The sequence below is a fragment of the Xenopus laevis genome, chromosome 5S (genome assembly GCF_017654675.1).
Source record: "Xenopus laevis strain J_2021 chromosome 5S, Xenopus_laevis_v10.1, whole genome shotgun sequence".
NCBI classification, from domain to species: Eukaryota; Metazoa; Chordata; class Amphibia; order Anura; family Pipidae; genus Xenopus; species Xenopus laevis.
The window spans coordinates 113,426,375-113,448,424 of record NC_054380.1 but is presented as its reverse complement, the minus strand read 5'-3'; the positions used below and the strand labels follow the sequence as shown (position 1 = coordinate 113,448,424).

General features: G+C 37.5%; 1 protein-coding gene across 3 annotated transcripts; it reads left to right on the top strand.

The window, feature by feature from the left end:
• Nucleotides 1-591: 591 nt before the first annotated feature.
• On the top strand, nt 592-21,523 carry LOC108718162 (deoxyribonuclease gamma). Of its 3 annotated transcripts, none has more exons than XM_018265831.2 (10): nt 592-698; nt 8,379-8,474; nt 9,236-9,324; nt 11,465-11,551; nt 12,837-12,949; nt 15,360-15,472; nt 16,137-16,294; nt 17,478-17,571; nt 20,228-20,301; nt 21,336-21,523. In XM_018265831.2, the coding sequence occupies exons 2-10, from the start codon at nt 8,394-8,396 to the stop codon at nt 21,352-21,354; spliced, it is 828 nt and encodes a 275-aa protein (XP_018121320.1). In that variant the 5' UTR covers nt 592-698; nt 8,379-8,393; the 3' UTR covers nt 21,355-21,523. The 3 variants fall into 3 exon arrangements, with proteins under 3 accessions (XP_018121320.1, XP_041420904.1, XP_041420903.1); XM_041564969.1 differs by lacking the exon at nt 592-698 and adding an exon at nt 4,749-4,767; XM_041564970.1 differs by lacking the exon at nt 21,336-21,523 and having other exon boundaries at nt 20,228-20,366.
• The last annotated feature ends 527 nt before the right edge of the window (nt 21,524-22,050 follow it).

Genomic DNA, 22,050 nt, shown 5'->3' with positions numbered 1-22,050 from the left:
AACAAGAGCTACCAAGACCCGATACCGCGCCTCCCAGAAGCCATCTAACCAACAGACTACTAACCTCCTATCAGAACTAATCCCCATAGATCTTACCCCCCCACAGCTATAAGCCATGACTGAGCTGAATGTTTATATTGTTATTAAAATGTTATTGAAATGCTATATGTTTAAAATCACAATTACTATACTCTCCGCTTCATGGAACCATGTATAAAACTCTATTGTGATTGTACCTTGACATTTCCAATAAAAAACAAGTTTAAAAAAAAAAAAAAATACTGTGATCTAAGTTCATCTTTAACTAGGAGTGAAAATATGAGTAAATATATTCCCCTTATCAAACAATTGTTATGAAGAACAAAGGATGGAAATCACGAGGGGTAACATAAGTTTCAATGGCAGACAGCAAGGGCGTTGATAGGTGTTTCTCCTCTGGGGGAAATGCATCTGTAGACAATACACATGTGCCTAAACCAATGTCTTCACAGCAGGAATTCCTTTTAACCTGCAGCTCTATAAGTATGGATAGTGATCATGTTACACAACATTCTACAGTCTTCCTCTTATTATCATATCAAAACAAACCTGTTCTGCTTGTCTGAATATTGTCTGGATATAGGCACTCAGCAGCCTCACCTTCATTTATCCTTCCACACGGCCCTAAGAAGCTTCATTGAGGCAAACAGCCAACAAAAGTAAGTTCATTCTATAAGAAAACCCTGCTAGGGAGACAGGTACATAAACCAGTAGAGTAAAGGAACATACATTTCTCTGTCTACAATGGGAGTTGTAACATTAGATTTTAGTTAAAAAGTATGTGGTATTACCAAGTTTATTACCTTGTCCAGGGTGTATCCCACCCCCTACATATATTTATTTGTCTATGTGTTTGTATAATCATGTATGTGTATTAATTAGTGTGTGTGCAGATCAATAGGTGATGATTATGACGAGAGAAAAGAGATAGAGAGAGATAAGAGAGAGATAATAGATAGAGAGATAGATAGATAGATTCAGAGAGAGAGAGAAAAAGAGATAGGTAGATGATAGATAGATTAAGAGAGAGAGAGATGATAGATAGATAGATAGATAGATAGATAGATAGATAGATAGATAGATAGATAGATAGATAGATAGATAGATGATATCTGTCAATTTTTAAAAATGTTATCCTTAAATACACCATATAAGTAGGTGCAAGGTGCATTGGCAGATGCAGAAGTGAATTTTTGGATGCCATACAGTATTAGCTGAATCACCCATGGAGGTTTAATTCTTCGTCAGAGTTTTCCTTAGCTCATAACAAAGTATAAAGATATACTGTAGCACATAGCCAGTAGGGGGATCACTGCCATAGAGACTCAGCCTTGGCACCAGGAAATAATTTATTATTATTATTAATAATTATAAAGCACCAACATATTACTCAGTGTTGCACAATAAATGGATGTATATATTGCACATTACACAGAAAACACCAGCAAAATGTACAATCTAAAAGTTCAGCACTGACAATTTCTAACTTTAATATGATTAAATAAATCTGTCCATTCATTCACCACTTTCCTGACTGGGGGATATGTAACTGGCAGTACAGGTATGTGATTTGTTATCCGGAAACCCGTTATCCAGAAAACTCCGAATTACAGAAAGGCTTTCTTCTATAGACCCCATTTTATCCAAATAATTCAAATTGTTAAAAATGATTTCCTTTTTCTCTGTATTAATAAAACAGTAACTTGTACTTGATCCCAGCTAAGATATAATTAGTCCTTATTGGAAGCAAAACCAGCCTATTGGGTAAGATATGAAGATCCATATTGCAGAAAGATCCGTTACCCGGAAAACCCCAGGATAAAAAGTCCCATACCTGTGATTGACAATGTGAATATGCCATGAATCCTTACCTGAGGGCAACATCCAGCCATTTCCTCTGCATTATCAGCAATTGCCTTCAGGCAGAAGACTTTTACACCTGTTCTCTGCATTTCGATATGCCGATCATACCTAAGGGGTGACATTTTCTGCATAATATATTCATGTACACAAGTATATACAATATCCGTGTCCATAAACAGAAACATAGCAGAAACAAAGCACAGCATTATCAGGAACCTGTGCTACCAACCCTCCATGGAGTTGCACCTTTTTGCTCTGCCTGGTACTGACCCACATTCAACGTCTGCCAGTACTCCAAAGAGACTACATTTATTAAGTTGTCCATACATGGGTCAAACCAGTTGCCAGGTAGGCCCCTCCAGACTGATTCAGCAGCTTATTGCCTCTTACCTCCCAACTGCCCAGTTTTTCATGGGCCAGTCTGATGTTGACAGCTCAACCCCAGTCCCGGATTGTTACTGAAATGTCCCACCTTTCTTTCTGATCTCTTGCACTGAACAGCCACAAAAAATACAAACTTGGCTTTTGGCAGAGAGCTCACAAAATGTTGCAGGTGCACTTAGTTACATTTGTATCTTGTGGAATTGTGACTTGAAGCTTGAAGGGCAATTCACCTTCATTAGCAAAACTGTAATAACACATAAAACAGACAAAAAATTGGTCAAAAAAAAATGATGCGCTCATCATGGCAAATCTTTTTGTCCCTCTTTCTATTTACAAGATGTTGGGATGTATGTTGCCTGTGCATAGAAGGCTTGCCCAACTAATATCTGGTTAAAAATCCACCCGATATCTTTCAGCAGGATTGAATATTCTGTTATGTAAGGACTGCATCAGTGTCTTAATTAGGGTTGCCACTTTTCACTACCAAATGGTCCAGGCAGGGGGGCAGGTCAGTGACATCATGGGACGAGTTGGTGATGTTGCAGGACAGACTGGATGATGTCATGGGGCAGAGCTATGACACTGATTGGTGATCATTAAGTGGTCGATTGTGTGTCATTCTATTAGTATCCTGCCCAGTCTTCCTAATTTGGAAAACCAAGCAGGCAGTTTTGACCTGGGCAGCCCTTCCAAAAAACATACTGTTCAGGTCAAAATCAGACAAGTGGCAACAGGTTTCTCCAGACAGGTCTCCCAAGGCTTCAATTAATATCCGATAGTTGGAGTTGACCTTGTTGAATAAGCAGATCCAGGGGTGTAATTATAGAGGAAGCAGACCCTGCGGCTGCCCAGGAGGTGTAGGGGCCACATGAGGCCCTAATTCATATACAATTTCATTAAATATTGGTAAAACAGGTTATCTTCTAGACATTTTGGGGGCCTGAAAAATATTTTGCTGTGGGGCCCAGTAATGTCTAGTTACGCGACTGAGCAGATCTTATTATTTATGGCCACCTCAATAGTTACATATACTATAGATAATTATACCACAGCACCCACCTGCTACAGTATATATATATATATATATATATATACTGTATATACCTAAATTCCTCTCCATTTAACCATAAAAAGCTAATTTATAATAATTTTCATATGCAATCTCCCAAGTTTATTTTTCCTTGGTGGGTCAAGAGTACACTTATTTAAACATGAAAAAGAATTTCTTGTTTGTGGGTTTACCTGCACCCATTATTTAAGAAGGATTATTGGAAATAGAAGAAGAGAGCTATTTCAGCCTAAGGCTATGTAACCTTATACAACTGCTCTAGGAAAGAGGCAAAACAAGACGCTGCTTGTGTTACGGAGATTGTTCCTCTTTCTTAGAGTGAAACTATAAAACGCTTCTTGGAAGGGTTAATCTACTTATTTTTACTTGAAATAGTAAAGTTGCTCACTGGCTAATGGCTTTCAGCTACACCATTTCCATTAAAGGAGAACTAAACCCTAAAAATGAATATGGCTAAAAATGCCATATTTTATTTATGGAACTTATTGCACTAGCCTTGTCAATAGCAGCAATGATCTAAGATTTCAAACTTGTCACAGGGGGTCACCATCTTGGAAAGTGTCTGTGACACTCACATGCTCAGTGGGCTCTGAGCAGCTGTTGAGAAGCTAAGCTTAGGGGTTGTCACTAATTATCAAGCAAAAGATGAGATTGACCTGTAATATAAGCTGATGCTACAGGGCTGATTATTAAATTCTGATGCTAATTGCACTGGTTTCTGTGCTGCCATGTAGTAATTATCTGTATTAATTACCAATCAGCCGTATATTGTGACATGTCTATACTATGTGTACTGTATATTGTGAGTGGATCCCTAAGCTCAGTAAGTGACAGCAGCACAGAGCATGTGCAGTGAATCAGCAGAAAAGAAGATGGGGAGCTACTGGGGCATCTTTGGAGACACAGATCTTTACTCCTAAAGGGCTGTGGTTGCCTTGGGCTGGTGCAGAAGCACAAAACATAATGTACAACGTCTTCTTTAGTTAAACCTTAGTTCTCCTTTAATACTACATTCCTTACAAACCACAGAGAATATTTTATTATTTACCTGTAAATATAGTGTGTTGCTATTAGTTTCTTATTCAAAAATATATAGATTTTTTAAGGCCCATGGCATACAATACATGAACTATATAAAGTAGGTTTAGGTAACATTTAGATTTTAAGATGATGCCTGAAATTAGGAGCCACTGATTTATATTTTTAAAGGAACAGAAATGCTTTGAATGTTAAAAAATACATGTGACTGTCCTTGTCATTAACAGTGATACGTAGAACATGTATAGAAAGAGGATCTGAAAGTGTGGGACTATGTTTTTTCATCCTAATATGCACCAAATTGTTTGGAAACCATTAAAAACAATAAGTTCCTCATTTAGATTTCTATTTGAGCATAGACACTGAAGAATAAGGTAAGACTGGGTATCTGTTTCTTTTCCTCTTTCTCTCTCTATATTTCTCAGGTCCCCATACAAGTTATTTGTCTGGGGCGCCTTATGTAGGACAACGTTTTTGGCCCCTGCTCCTTGAACACGTTACACCAGTGATCCCCAACCAGTGTCTCATGAGCAACATTTTCCTCACCAACCCCTTGGATGTTGCTCTCAGTGGCCTCAAAGCAGGTGCTTATTTTTGAATTCCTGGCTTGGAGGCAAGTTTTGGTTGTATAAAACAGAGACTCCTGTAGTCTGCCAGTCCATATAGGGGCTACTGTATAGCCAATCACAGCACTTATTTGGCACCCCTATGGACTTTTTTTCATGCTTGTGTTGCTTCCCAACTTTTTTTAGATTTGAATGTGGCTCACGGGTAAAAAAAAGGTTGGGGACCTTTGCGCTACACAAAAGATCAGCTAGTAGATAGGTAGGTTTTGCTAGGACAAAAAGTTGAACTTGATACATGTGTGTGTTTTTAATCACAGCTACTATGACACAAACTCACAAATAATTGAAATGGAAAGTAGGGGTGTAACTATAGAGGAAGGGGTGTTACACACCTGCCTGCCCTGTCACACTCCCTCAGTTGACATTGTATTATACATAAATTGTGTACGTTTCTATGAAAGTTATGTTTTTACATAAATAAAATAATTTACATAAGTTTGCAATACCTGCCGGGACAGTCTCCAATCAAAATTTGATAGTGGGCCTGTGCTGCTGCCCTTGTTCTTTAGCTAAGTCGCTTACAAGGCAGTTTCTGTATTATAAGAACATGACTTAACAGTTCATCAAACATATATGATTTCTGTAAGTAAATAATTATGCAGCAGGTATGGGCAGGACATGATTCATTTCATACAAGGGAAATTTCAGCAATGATTTGGAGGTGGCCAATGGGCACCGTGAGTAAAGAAAAAACAGGAAAATAAACAGGTTGAAATGAAATGACCTGGTAACAAGTGATACATCGAGTAATTAAATGACCAGTCATCGATATCCGGATTGTGTAAAACAAGTGACCAATCAAATAATAAAGTTGATTATGCGGATTTGATGATATTAAAGATATACCGTATATACTCGAGTATAAGCCGTCCCAAGTATAAGCCGAGGTACCTAATTTTAGCTCCAAAAACTGGGAAAGCTTATTGACTCGAGTATAAGCCTAGGGTGAGAAATGCAGCAGCTTCTGGTAAGTTTCAGTCAAAAAATTGAGTGTTTCTGCTCCCATAGGAGGTGCTGGCGTCTCGTTTTTGGATGCCGGCGACCATTCTTGGACGCCGGGGAATATTCTTGGAGACTATTCTTAGGCGCCGGCGACTATTCTTAGGCCCCGGCAACTATTCTTAGGTGCCGGGGACCGTTTTTGCGCTTGAACAGAGTATAAGCCGAGGTAAAGTTTTCAGCATATTTTGGGGGCTGAAAAACTTGGCTTATACTCGAGTATATACGGTAGTAAGTGCTATGAGCATTAGAACACTATCATGCTGATATACAGTAGAATGTGGATATAAAAACCTCCTACTCTGATTAAGCAACTTTGACTTAATCTCCAAGTGTTTGTGACCCAGGTGTTTCATTGGCCCTGACTCTATCTTCCACAGGCTTCAATAAAACCATGCTCCAGTTGTCTAACAATAACCTAATTATAACTTGCAAGTGAGTGAATACAGGGTTATGGAAGAAAGCTCATAGTACAAGAAGATCCAGGGACTGGTCCAATTACCATCTTGGAGTCAGGAAGGAATTTGTCCCCCTCTGAGGCAAATTGGAGAGGCTTCAAATTGTGGTTTTTGCCTTCCTCTGGATCAACTAGCAGTTAGGCAGACTTAAGGTTGAACCTGATGGACATGACAGCGTTATGTTGCTTGCTTGGCTGTACTGTTGCTTGGCTGTTACAATTTTTTAATGAAGCCTGGGTTGTGAAAAACTACTTATGGCTTACTCCACCACAGATTCTATTCATTATACTTGCTACTCAGAGGTGTCCCCTTGCATATTTTGTTGAATGAGTAAAATGTCCAGTGTGGGCAATTCAGGTGCCGTAATTTTTATGAAAGTTAATTGGCAATATATCCATACAGTATGTTAGTTACAGCACGAACACCTATGATTCAGCAACAGTTCATTACAGAGCAAGTTTCATGCCAATGACTAGGGAATCTCCTCTACCCCATTGGATTCCTGAATTGGTGGATAATTCAGGTGGGGTACTTACCCCACTTATGTTCCTCAGAAGGAACTATAAGTTATCCACTAACTAACCCAGGCCCAGACTGAGAATCTGTGGAGTCTTGCAAACTCCAGTGGGACTGCTATAAGATGTCATAGACAGTAATTATTTAGTGGGCTAGAGTGGGCTGTTTGGGCCTGTGTGTATTTGAGATCCCAGGGGCCTTTTTGAATCCCACATAGGACCTAAACCTACCTATGGCTGGTGCCCAAACAAGGAAGCATCTGTTACAACATGGGCTACTTGGAACTCGCTTCACTGGGGCCCCCTGCTTGGGCCACATACTTCACCCCACCCCCATAGGAGGAATCACAGAGCAAGAATAGTTACCCATCTTTTGTCATGACTGGTGGGGGATTTCTCTTCTGACATTAGTCTCTCCATCTATGGTCCCTTTAAGTGTTGTGTGCACAACTAACTCTGTGACAAAACATATGATTATGTACTTATTATGGCCCCCCTACTTTTTTATACACAAGATTTTTAAATCTGAGCCACCCAAAAAAAGAGCGAGGGAAGATTGTCTAGTACCCCAGAGAATATCCATCCTCTGAAAAATGAATAATATTAAGGGGGTTATTTATCAAAATCTGAATTTTTCCCATGTTTAAAAAAAAAAAAAGAAAAAAGTCAGACCAAACTAGAATCCATGGTTTACCCTTATTTATCATTAAAGAAACCACGAAAAAATCAGATCAGGAAAAAACACAACTTTTTCACATGAAAAAAACAAATATTTTGGGTTTGTCGCCCAAAAAAAGTATGAATTTTTTGTGAAATCAGTGAAAAAGCCTGAAATGTTTGGATTATCATACGAAACCCAACGCATACCATAATATCTTCAAATTGCAAATAGGACCTTGACAGGTTAAAGATGGAGTATTTTCGGATTTGGACTTTTTGCATCCTCGGGGTATAATAAATCTCGAAAAATTCTAGTTTATTTTCCCCACTAATGATTCGGATTTTATAGTAACAAAACTTGATTTTTTTCGAGTATTTACCATTTAGACTTTAATAAATAACCCCCTAAGAGTATGAAACGGCTAACACAATAAAAACGAAAGTAAAAAAAAGAAAAATGAATCTAAATTGTAAATAACTCAGAAGAGGTCTGGACTTTACATTGGGACTTTACTTGTCCTTAAAGTTCAACAAAGACCTGAGCATTTTCAGACACTAAGTAATTACAAACTACCCTTTCCCACCGTGAGAATTTTACTCTGTAGATCAGCGACACATTTACAGACAGGAAGGGTTACAAACAGGAAGGGGAAGAATTCGGATGAACTGTGTTATGTACCACAAATGCAACAAAATGTGTTTCACATGTTTATTCTCCTTTTCACAGAGAACTTGTGCAAAAATGAAAATTGCTGCATTCAACGCCAGGAGATTCGGAGTGAAGAAATGCTCAGACCCTAAGGTCTCCGCTGTTATCACTAAGGTGGGTTACAGAACCTGTGATTTAACATTGCCTGGCTACTGTCTCCTGTAATAAGCCAAAAACAGAAATTGAGAATATTGGCTGTAATATAAACAGGGGCGCTGCACCAATAAGGCAAATTGAAAAACTCATCTGGGGTGTCAGTGCCAAACTAAGAGCCAAATTCCCGGCGATGCGCCCATGCATTGGTTCACCATTAAGTTATATTTAAGTATGTTATAGAATGGCCAATTCTAAGCAACTTTTCAATTGGTCTTCATTAATTATTTTTATAGTTTTTTAAGTGATTGCCTACTTCTTCTCTTTCAAGCTTTCAAATAGGGGTCACTGACCCCATATAAAAAAAAAACAATTGCTCTGTAAGGCTTCACATGTATTGTTATTGTTACTTTTTATTACTCATCTTTCTGTTTAGACCTCTCCTATTCATATTCCAGTCTTTATTCAAATCAGTGCAGGGTTGCTAGGGGAATTTGGACCTCAGCACCCAGATGGCTGAAACTGCAAACTAGAGAGCTGCTGAAGAAAAAGCTAAATAACTCAAAAAACACAAATAATAAAAAAAAATACCAATTGCAAATTATCTCAGACTATCACGCTCGACATCATACTAAGGGAGTTATTTATCAAATTTCGAATTTATCCCATTTTTTTCTGAAAAACCAAATTCGCACGGATTTTTTCCCGTTAATTATAGAGGGTGGGAAGCAGGAGAAGGGACAAGATGTACTTACTGTATGGCTACTTACATCTCTTTTCAGATTGTGGCTCGTTATGACATCATTGTGATTCTAGAAGTATTCGATGCAAAGGAAAAAGCAGCCAAGAAGCTTGTGGAGCAGTTGAACAGGTCAGTGCAGGAATGCATAGTATAAACACAAATATTCTGAGAAAGAATGTTCAGGGTGTGCACACACTTGTGCTTTCAACACGTTGATACAATTTAAAGGGAAAGATAACCCAACATGTAAAAATTGGTACAGGTATGGGATTTGTTATCCAGAAAGATGGGGGAAGGCCATCTCCCATCAAATCAATCAAATTTCCCTTTTCTCTGTTTTAATAAAACAGTTTCCCAAAAAACAATACAATTACAAGTATGGGATCAGTTATCTGGAAACATTTTATCCAGAAACTCCAAATTATGTTAAGGCTGTCTCCCATTTTATCCAAATAATCCACATTTGTAAAAATAATTTCCTTTTTCTCTGTAATAATAAAACAGTACCTTGTACTTGATCCCAACTAAGATATAATTAATCCTTATTGGAAGCAAAACCAGCCTATTGGCTTTATTTAATGTTTAACTGACTTTCTATTAGACTTAAGGTATGAAGATCCAAATTACAGAAAGATCCGTCATCCAGAAAACCCCAGTTCTCAAGCATTCTGGCCCCATACCTGTAATATTTATTAGAGGAAAAACAATCCTATTGGGCTTAATTAATGTTTAAATAATTTCTAGGAGACTCAGGGCCATATTTACTAACATTCCTTTTTTTTCAAGAATCGCATGTTTTTTTTTTACAATGTCTCTAAAACTCTAAACTGTTAAGATTTATTAAGTGTAAAAACCAGAAAAGACTCTAATACAAAGGGGGTTATTTATCAAAGGTCGAGTTTGTGATGGAGATGTTTTCTACCTCAGATAAACTCACAACTCGAATGTTTGCTTATTTATGGAAAAAAAACTAGAATAAATGCAATTGGGGGGAAAACTCAAATACTCGAATTGATTGAGTAATTGGCGAAAAAAAACCTCTACATTGCTGGTAAATTTGTAATACCGGCGAGGGCCTTGGCAGGTGTTTTACCGGCTAGACCAGGTAAATACGGGCTGGGTGGCAACCCTATCTGAAAACCTTAGCTAATGATCTGATCATTGACCCCCCCCAGGACCAGGGTGGGGAAAAGGTATTGACAATGGAATGTGGTTTGCCCCTTAGAAATAATGTCAGGGTCCTCCTTAAAGGTTGCAATTTTGAATTTGTGATTATAGTTGTATAGTTCATTAGACTGTGATAATTTCCTCATTGCAGTAGGTCATGGGAACCTGACAGGTTAAGGGTCAGAGCACACAGGCAGATTCACGGAGATTAGTCGCCCGGTGACAAATTTCCTCTTCTTCGGGGCAACTAATCTCCCCGAACTGCCTTCCGCCAGCTAAAATGTAAATCGCCGGTGGGATGGTACTCAGAGAAATTCGTTTTCCAAAGTTGCCCAAAGTTGCCTCATGAGGAAATTTTAGCGACTTCAGAAAACAAAGCGCTCCGAGTGCCATCTTGCCGGCAATTTACATTCTAGCCGGCGGGAAGGTAGCTTGACGAGATTAGTCGCTCCGGAGAAGAGGAGATTTGTTGCCAGGCGACTTATCTTCCCGAATCTGCCTGTGTGCCCTGACCCTAAAGGGGTTGATCACCTTTGAGTATAATGTAGACAGTGATATTCTAAAATATGCAACTGGTTTTCAATTTCTATTATTTGTGGGTTTTGCATTATTTAGCTTTTTATTCAGCAGCTCTCCAGTTTGCAGCTTTTAAACTCTGGTTGCTAGGGTCCAAATTACCCTAGCAACCATGCACTGATTTCAGTAAGACACTGAAATATGAATAGGAGCAGACCTGAATAGATAGACGAGTGAGAAAAAAATAGAAATAACAATACCTTTGTAGCCTTACAAAGCATTTTTGTTGTTTAGATGGGATCAGTGACCCCCATTTAAAAAAAAATGGAAACCAATTGAAAATTTGCTTAGAATTGGTCATTCTATAACTATAAAAGTTAACTTAAAGGTGAACCACCCTTTAAATTGCTTTTGCAAGCTTCCCATGATAATGGTAATGGGATCAAAAGTTACCATAGCAGGAATTATCACCCCCACTAACACGGACATCCGATAATTAATTATTACTGTATTATTACTGTAATTCCAGTTCAATAAAATAGACTTGATGTATCAATTAGTTGTAATTATGCATTTCATTGTTTAGCTGCAGCGACAGAGCTCGTTATAATTACATTCTGAGCACACCTCTGGGGAGAAAAGAATATAAGGAACAATACCTCTTTGTCTATCGGTAAGAAACAGGTTCCATAATGGAAGGAGCATCATGTGACTTGTCATTGTAAGGCCGGAAACTAATTTTAGGCAATTAAACTGTATCTTCATTGAAAGCCTTGGGTCTGCAGGAGAAGTATAGCAATCAAACGCAATTCCCAATAATAGTAATTTCCCATTCACTGCATACAGCAGATATTTCAGCTGCTAGGCTGGTATCAGTCAGGAATGATAACCTCTGTTAACCCCTTTCACAGACAGTGGGGTTGCCATGAATTTTAAATCTCATCTGTTCTTTCACCACCAACAATTGAAAATGCTTTACATCTATAAATAGCAGTTAGATATATATAGTGCCAGAGGTTCTTTCTCTGTTGGGGTCAAATTGATCAAAATGTGACTTTAGAGCTTAGTAAATAAAAACTCACTAAAACTATATTCATTCCTATGGGATTTTTACCCATATTTATCAAATGGTGAGTTCTGACTTTCACCTATTGATAAATACAATTCTGAAAATCCCACATAAATTAATAGAACTTGGGTGAATTTTTATTTACTAAACTCTAAACTCCCCTTAGAGGCACATTTATTAAAGGTCGAATTTCGAATTCATGTGAGTTGTTAAAAATATTCGAAATTCTAGTTATTTATAATAAAAATCAAATATCTAAAACTCAGACGAATTGGACCGACTTGAAAACTAGAATTGAATCCGATTAAATTCAATGCAGGTTTTTGCTCAGAAAAAAAACTTGAATGTCAGGAAGGCTACTAATGTCCAAATTGGTCCCTGGACGTCTCCGATTGACTTATACCTGAACTCAGCAGGTTTTTGGTGGCGAATATTCGAATCTGAGTTCTTAGGGCAAGGGCCAGAGTATGATAAATCTCAAAATTCTAATTAAAACTTGAGTTTGGATAATTCACAATTCGAATTTGAGAGTTTTGACCGTAAAAAAAAATTGTAAATTTGAATTTTCAATTTGATTCTTCTGAAATCTGCCCCTTATATGGCCCAGCGTGTAGAAAAGACGCCAACGCATTTTGCTCTATGGATGACAAACATATAACTGAACTGAGTATACTTTAATCATCAATTTAAGCTTGGTGTGGGAGAGAAGATATAACACAGTAACTCATATTGAGCACCAAATTAAAATTTTGCTTATGTCTATGTTGCTCATTACGTTTCATTTAGCCCAGGCTCCCTACATTAAATGGGCCTCTTGTTTTGTGATTGAAATTATTACATTAGTCCCACCTCACATAATTCAGTGCTGAATGTCCCTTTTGTTCTCCAGGGAGGAGCAGGTGAAGGTGAAGGGTACGTACCAGTATGAAGATATGCAGCATGGAGACGAAGATTCCTTTGCCCGGGAACCCTTCATTGTCAGATTTGAAGCCAAACAGGCTGGTATGGGAAATGTCCTTCAGAAAATGCCAATTCCATCATCATCTGCCTATGGGCAATAGTCTCCAGCAGTATTAGGGGTGTAACTACAAAGAAAGCAGATCCTGCAGTTGCAGGGGAGCCCAAGAGTGTAGAGGGCCCAGTAAGGTCCTTCTTAAAGGGATACTGTCATGGGAAAAAAACATTTTTTCAAAAAATTCTGCTACTCCAGCAGAATTCTGCACTGAAATCCATTTCTCAAAAGAGCAAACAGATTTTTTTATAAATTCGTTTTTGAAATCTGACATGGGGCTAGACATTTTGTCAATTTCCCAGCTGCCCCTGGTCATGTGAAGTGTGCCTGCACTTTAGGAGAGAAATGCTTTCTGGCAGGCTGCTGTTTTTCCTTCTCAATGTAACTGAATGTGTCTCAGTGGGACATGGGTTTTTACTATTGAGTGCTGTTCTTAGATCTACCAGGCAGCTGTTATCTTGTGTTAGGGAGCTGCTATCTGGTTACCTTCTCATTGTTCTTTTGTTTGGCTGCTGGGGGGGAGGGAAGGTAGGGGGTGATATCACTCCAACTTGCAGTACTACAGCAGTAAAGAGTGATTGAAGTTTATCAGAGCACAAGTCACATGACATGGGGCAGCTGGGAAATTGACAATATGTCTAGCCCCATGTCAGATTTCAAAATTGAATATAAAAAAATCTGTTTGCTCTTTTGAGAAATGGATTTCAGTACAGAATTCTGCTGGAGCAGCACTATTAACTGATTCATTTTGAAAAAAAAAAAATGTTTTTCCCATGACAGTATCCCTTTAATGATCAATATATCTTGTTAGAAGAGATCAACTTACCAATGCTTTGGGGCCCTAAATTGAACAAGCGGAGGGACCCAGTAACATCTTGTTATGCCACTGAGCAGTATGGTGTAATCTGCTTCACTATGGCTGTTGTGAATTAGACCTACCAAGCATACAGCACCCCCTGTTGATCTGCAAATCACTGATCAGCATGGGGTTCTATCTTGGTGTTGTGTCACATATTGGGGCAGATTTAGTAAAGGACAAAGTGGCCAACGCTAGCGAATTTCCACCAAAAATCACATCCGCGGAGGAATCTGCAATTCACTAACCGGCGCAGGCGTCAATTCGTTAGCAAAAGAGACCGTCACTAGCGTTCGTTCGCACTCTATCGCCAGGCGACTTTTCGCTCTGGTGAATGGTCGTTACTCCGCAAATTCAGTAAAGTGCGGATTTTACTGAACGTTACCTCTTTTGCCAGATTTGACTTCGTCACCTCAGACCAGGCAAAGTGCTTAAAAGAAGCTAGATCTTCCTCAATCTTCTGTCACTTACTGTACATCATATCCTGTGAGCCGAGTTCAAAAAACGCTGGCGACTTTTCCTTTTTTTAAGCGGGATTGCCTGCAAAAGTCCTAACAAAGTTTTTTGGGTAACCGGTTTTCTCCAGACATTTCATAACATATGGAACATTCATTTTACAGTGGGCTCATGTGTAGGGAATTATATTAACTCTCTGTCTTTATTAAGGTTCCCTGGACATTTGTAATAAAAAGTGGTAACTTCAAGTATTTGCACCAACATTTATAAAAATTATGTCCATACAACTTTAAATTACCTGCCGTATGCAAATTGACTTAAGCGAAAGATCACTAGAGAATTTTTTCACTAGGCACAAACAAATACTATCATATCTTTGCTATAAAATTCTTGTACTGGTGAAGTAACGCTAGTGAAAAGTCGCCAGTGTTCAGCATGACTTTGCTCCTGGCGAAGTGGTGTGATGACAATTCACCTTTTCAGGAAAACAGTTGAATTGTGTGTCTACACTGCTAATAAACACATTGCAGTTTAAAAATACTGCCTGGAGCTGTTTGATTCAACTGTTTTCCTGAATTTTGTACCTTAAGGTGCAACACAGACACCTGAATCTGCAGCCACAAGGAATTGAACACTTGGGGCCTGAACCAAAAACTTCTTTACAATTCACCCATTAGTGAATCGGCTTGTCCTAGAGATCTTTTGTGGATGCCTTTGGAGTAGAGCAAAAACAACTTTGCTGAGCATGAGGACCACCCAGAGCAGCCACAAGGGATCCATGGACAAAATATGGAGGTGCAGCTGTAGAAAAATGATATTATAATCACTGTGGGGGTGCCTAACAAATTTGCAGCCACATTGATGATCCATTTCTTTGTACTTTGAAAAAATAAAAAATTGAATGGCACAAGTTCAGTCTCCAGAAAACATTATGCCACCGGTATTTTGGTTTTGCCATTTCTTGCTACATGTAACACACAAGGGACATAACTGAAAAATTGGGGTTTTTTTTGTCTTTTTCTGCATTGCTTTGTCCGCCTCCATCTTTAATTCTGACCCTTTTCAACAAAAATTTAATTTCTATTTAGCTGTGAAAGATTTTGTTCTGATTCCGATACACACCACTCCAAAGGACTCGGTGCAGGAGATCGATGAGTTGCATGACGTCTATGAGCATGTTAAAGAGAAATGGGGTACCGAGGTATGGCGCGTGAATGAATTCTGTACTTAGAAGCAGTCTACGTATTGCAGTGAAATTCTGTTGCTGCTTGCCTATGTGGGAGGGCCAGATATTTAGGGGCCTATTTATTAAACCTCAATTTTCTGGTTGAGTTTTAAAGGGGAAAACACATTATTAGAGGGAAAAAACGACATTTTTTTTTTTGCTAGGAATTGTCTGAAAAGCTTGAATTTTTAGAGGTTTTACAGGTATTCGTGTTTTTAGTGCATTGTTCAGCTTTATTTTTCAGTTAATAACTTTCATGGCATTCATGATTTTAGCAAAATAGAGTTTTAAAAAAATACCACTAAAATTCGACCTTTAATAAAATGTGTTCTACACTTGATATAGTGTGTTCAACTAAAGGGATATACAGTACAAACTTTATTTTACATTTTTCAGGGGACCAGAAAAAAAAATTATGTAAAATCCAGGAAAATGAAAAATCAGGGAAATGCATTATATATTGATGGTGGGACTATAAAAATGGTGTAAAATGAGTGAAAACTTAAAATCAGGAGAAGTAAAATTGAGGTTTTGCTGTATTACCACAAAGGCATATGTGGACTTGTGGATGAAATTAAGCAAGACTGTATTTACATTGTGTTCACTAAACTATAGAATTTTGTCATTTTCCCATACAAAGAATATAATACTACTTGGAGACTTCAATGCAGACGGATCCTACGTTTCAAACAAAAAAATGAAGACAATCCGGTTGAGGACAGATCCTGATTTACACTGGCTCATTGACGATGATACAGATACAACAGCCATCAACACAACAGACTTCTCTTATGACCGGTATGTCTAGCGTGTCTGTATGAAAACATTGCAACTCTTATTTGTTTCAGTAGCAAAACAGAAGCCGCTGAATAACAAATTCTGTGCAGACCTTTTACAGAAATTGCAATCAACTGATTCCGTTCAAGTTGGGTCGTGCATTTCTGTGTGACTATGGAATACAATGTACACACGGAAATTTGAAGGGTTTTATCATTCCAGCATTTTGTAGTTTTCAACACTTTAAATTTGATATTTATTTAGGGACAGATTTATCAAAATGTGAATTTAGAGCTTGATAGGTAAATAAAAACCAACCCACGTTCTATTCATTCCTATGAGATTATTAGAACCGTATGATGAGTTCTAATGTTTACCGATGAATAAATACGGTTCTAAAAATCCCTTAGGAATGAATAGAACATGGGTGAGTTTTTATTTATTTATTAAGCTCTAAACTTACATTTTGATAAATCTGCCCCTAAGAGTAAAAACCACAAAAAACACTAATACAAAACTATGCCAGTTAAAAGTTGTCAAGGCCCTATAGAAGTCTATAGAAGTAATTGGACTTTTACAGGTTTTCAGAATTTTTAGAGGTTTTTTTAGTGCATAGTTTAGCGTAATTTTCCATTTGTACTTTTTTTATTTGGATTTTTTAATAAATGTCATGACATTCGTAGTTTTAGGGGGTTATTTATTAACTGATGTCGAGTTTGTGAACTTTGTGAGTTTGTGAAACTCGAATTTATAAAACAATTCAAATGTAAAAAACAGTGAATTCAGGGTAAAATACTCAAATTAATCATGTTTTCCGCTGGAAAAAAAACTTGAATCGCTTCAATTAATCAAGTTTTCTGGCGAAACCCATCGAAAAAACATAATGAAAGCTATTAACATCTTCAAATGGTTCAAGGGACCTCTTGACAGTATTAAGCTGGAGTATTTTTGGATTTGAGCTATGTTCAGCTTCGGGGTATAATAAAACTCAAACATTTTGAGTTTGTTTTTTGTTTTTTTAATAAAAACCTGAAAAAATCATGTTTTGACTGTAAACTACCCTCAAAAATTTTCAGGAATGCGCAATTTTGACCTTTGATAAATATGCCCCATAGAGTTTGTGAGTATAGTTGAGTATAGTTTTATATAAGACATAAAACTTGAATACATCACAAGTTAATGTTTTATCTTTGTCCATTTTCAGAATTGTTGTTCACAGTTCGATACTGAAACACATTGTTCCCAACTCAGCCAAACCCTTCAACTTTCAAGAGGAATATAAATTGTCCTACGAGGAGGTCGGTATAAACTTATGCAACAAGCAGATTTCATATAGGGTTATATATTATGCTCAGTGTCGGACTGGCCCACCAGGATACCAGGAAAACTGCCGGTGGGCCCAGGTGTCAGTGGGCCCTCCTGCTGCTAAACTTTTGGCCTATTTCATGGTCATTCCCTATTTCTATGAGAAGGAAGTGACTAAATAGGTGGAATAATAGATTATAGTATTTAAATGAAAGAGACTAGGAGAATAGCGGTGGAGTGAGGAGAGGAAGAATAATAGTACGGAGAGTGGGCCCTTGGTCTAATTAAATATTAATTAGTGGGCCCCTGGTGAAAGATTTTACACTGATTAGGCTCCCTATCATATTCACACACACATACAAGTTGATTAAACCCTAATTACATTTATTTTGTAGCTATAGTTTTCTCTAGAACATTGAATTTGCCATTTCTTTAAGAAAAAGCTACAAAATTATTGATAAGGATGTATGATTTTGTCTCTAGTAAAAGTCACATCTCACATTTCTTTACTGGTAGAGAACAGGCTAATACAGTGTTAAAAGTGTTGTTCACCTTTAAATTAACTTTTAGTATGATGTAGAGAGTGATATTCTGAGATAATTTGCAATTGGTTTTCTTTTTTTATTATTTGTGGTTTTTGGTTAGCTTTTTTATAAGCAGCGCTCTGGTTTGCAGTAATCTTGTCGCTAGGGTCCAAATAACCCTAGCAACCATGCATTGATTTCAATTAGAGACAGGAATATGAATAGGAGAGGCCTAAATAGAAAGATGAGTAAGAAACAGTAGCAATAACAATACATTTGTTGCCATACATAGCTTTTGCTTTTTAGATGGGAAAGCTGGAAATTGTCAGAAGAGGAAGGCAAATAATTAAAAACAATGACAAATGAATAATGAAGTCCAAATGAAAAATTGCTTAGAATTAGCCATTCTATAACATACTTAAAGTTAACTCAAAGGTGAACCACCCCTTTAATATGCCCCACTTGCACTGACTTAGACAAGTGTTTTCAAGCAAAAATCTACCCCATGTGGAAAGTGACAGGTGGATCCCATTGCTGATAATGCCTTTTGTTACAGGGTATTTTTATGTTCTGTTTGCACAAGGTTTGACGTTATACTTAAACAAGGTGAACTAGATACGCTCTATACGGGGGAATGTTGCTCACCCTGCTTTTTCCCTCCTCTTTATACCAATGTGAAATACTGTAAAGATGTGTTGTTTTAGAAGCATATTTTACTTTTCTGCTTTAAACTTGTAGGCACTTTTTGAACTTGAATAAAGGAACCTGTTTCATTGTACATATCAAATGAATTCATTTCCTTTTTGACAAACAGAAGCTTAATTTGCTTTATGGCAGGGATTTAATTTGTATACTTAGGGCCAAAGTCTGTGTTCTGTAGGACAAAACAAGATCAGATACTCTTTATTTTGATGGATCTACTTTACTACTGCCTGGAGTGTCTGTTTAACAATGGGAGTAAAAAGAAGGCATTTTAACAGATTCATAATGCTTAGAACAGGTATGGGACCCGTTTACCAGAATGCTTGAAGCCTGGGATTTTCCAGGTAATGGATGTTTCCTTAATTTGGATCTTCATAACTTAAGTCTACTAGAAAATCATTTACATATTAAATAAACCCAATAGGTTTTGCTTCCAATAAGGATTAATTATAACTTAGTTGGGATCAAATACAAGGTACAGGTATGGGACCTGTTACCCAGAATGCTCGGGACCTGGGGTTTTCTGGATAATAGATCTTTATGTAATTTGGATCTTCGAAGCTTAAGTCTACTAGAAAATCATGTAAACCTTAAATAAACCCAATAGGCTGGTTTTGCTTCCAATAAGGATTAATTATATCTTGGTCTGGATCAAGCACAAGCAACTGTTTTATTATTACAGAGAAAAAGGAAAGCCGTTTTTAAAATTTGGATTATTTGATTAAAATGGAGTCTATGGGAGATGTCCTTTCCGTAATTTGGAGCTTGCTGGATAACGGATCCCATAGCGGTATAAATACATGAAATCAGAACCTCTAATATAACACAAAATAAAACTTTGTGTAAACAGTATTATCACATATAAAAGTGGGCAATACCTTAAAACAAGGCCTTGTGGTCTCCACGGTATACTATCTATACTTAAAGGAGAAGGAAAGCTATTGAAGCAGTTTATTGGCAATAGATTAGCCACAATAGTGCAAGCTATAACACTATATTTATTCTGAAGAATGCTTTGCCATACCTGAGTAAACAGCTGTAGACACGGTCTGTTTATTTAGGATAGCAGCCGCCATTTGAGCTTGGTGTGACATCACTTCCTGCCTGAGTCTCTTCATGCTCACTCATAGCTCTGGGCTCAGATTACAGCAGGGAGGGGAGGAGGGAGAGGGGAAAAGGGAGGGGGAGACAGGAGCAAACTGAGCATGCTCAAGTCCTAGCCCTGGAGGTTCAAAAGAAGGGATTCTAATACAGAAGCCGATGTGTACACAATAGAAGGAAAGAAATGCTGTGCTTCTTTTGATGGAGAACTCGGAGCAGCATTACTTTGAGGGTTTACTGGTGTATTCATAGAGACCTTTCTGATAAAGCTTACTTAATGTTAGCCTTTCTTCTCTTTTAATACAATGTATTACATTTTCAGGTTGTTGCAGTGAGTGATCACTATCCAGTGGAAGTAGAACTCAATCCCGCAAAAGGAATAAAACGAAAGAAGAAGTAATATTAAAGGATATGTTCCTGTTTATACTGTACCTTTAATAAAAGAAATGTTAGATATAAAATGTGAATCATCTCTGTAGGTGTACATGGAATGGGGAGGATCAATGGTGTAATGCAGCAGCCATAGCTAGGGCCGGGTCTGCTTCCACTAAAGAGGGGACCTGTGACATGTTATGGGGGAAATTTAATAACATTTGCAAAGAAAACAAATTTGCAAATAAAAATTTGCATGTTCCAATGTAATATTCTTCATCAGGCTTTCATTACATTGAGAATCTTAATTGCGCATTGCAAACCTTTTGAAGCTGGCGTAAACTTTTGGAGCAAATGTAACAACTTTTTTAAAGGGGTTGTTCACCTTTAAATTAAATTTGAGTATTTCAGCAATTTGGTTGCTAGGGTCCAAATTACCCCAGCAACCATGCACTGATTTAAATAAGTGTCTGGAATATTAATAGGAGAGGCCTGTATACAAAGAGGAGTAATAAAAAGTAGCAATTACAATGAATATGTAGCCTTACAGAGCGTTTGTTTTTTTTTAGATGGGGTCAGCTGGAAGAGGGCAAAGAGGCAAATAAAAAATGAAGACCAATTGAAAAAATTCTTACAATTGGCCATTCTATAACATACTAAACATTAAATTAACTTTTAACCCATTTAAGAAGTTTTATTACATAACAGACTGGAATATGAATAGGAGAGGCCTGAATAGAAAGAGGAGTAATAAAAAGTAGCAATAACAATACATTTGTGGCCTTACAGAGCATTTGCTTTTTAAATGGGGTCAGCGACGCCCATTTGAAAGTTGGAAAGAGTCAGAAGAAAAAGGCAAATAATTATAAAACTATAAAAAATAAATAATGAAAAAATAATTGAAAAGTTGCTTAGAGTTGGCTGTTCTATGATATACTAAAAGTTAATTTAAAGGTGAACAATCCCTTTAAGGGTTTGCTTTCCCTAGCAACCAGGCAGGGGATGGAACACAAATTGGATTGTAAGCGTATATTAATGTATTTTTAATTTATTCCTAGGAAAGATGAAAAACAATGAATCCACAAAATCCTGTCTCCCCATTTCATACCAAGGAACCAATGAGGAAGACTAATTTGTTTCCCCTTCCTGACACATTGCTTCCTGTTCTATGTACAGGTATGGAGTCCATTATCCAGAAACCTGTTATCCAGAAAGCTCTGAATTACAGAAATACCTTCTCCCATAGACTCCATTTTATCCAAAGATTCAACAGAATACCGAACCAAATTCTAATTTGCATATGCAAAATATGCAGAAAACATTATTTACTTCCTTGTTTTGTAACAAAAAGTCACACAATTTCCCTCCCCATCCCTAATTTGCATATGCAAATTAGGATTCGGTTCGGCAGGGCAGAGGGATTCGGCCGAGTGAATCAGAGCACTAGTCACATGACTGTGGGCACTTGCCATGTCTTTTTGCCAGTCTGGGATCACAATTGTTTGTCAGTGGCTGCTGTTCATATGAATTCATCCTTGCAATATTTGTTTGAGTCCTTAATGATTTAAAAGTGAGGTCATACTGCTTCTTCCTCACTACTTGTGTACCACTTTGAAATGGCATCTGAAGTAAAGTAAGAGTAGGCAATGAATTCAGAGATTCTATTTACAATTCATCTTAATCTGAAAATAATGTCAAATTGTTTATAAGTACATATCCTTATTACCAACGGCCTTCATATAATAATGTATTACTATATTTACCTTATTAGTC

What these genes read in the sequence shown, in the direction of transcription:
- LOC108718162 (XM_018265831.2), top strand. Translation starts at nt 8,394, where the DNA reads ATGAAAATTGCTGCATTCAACGCCAGGAGATTCGGAGTGAAGAAATGC. An exon ending in AAGAGAAATGGGGTACCGAG is followed by an intron (nt 15,473 to 16,136) that starts GTATGGCGCGTG and finishes TCCCATACAAAG; the next exon opens with AATATAATACTACTTGGAGA. An exon ending in ACAGACTTCTCTTATGACCG is followed by an intron (nt 16,295 to 17,477) that starts GTATGTCTAGCG and finishes GTCCATTTTCAG; the next exon opens with AATTGTTGTTCACAGTTCGA.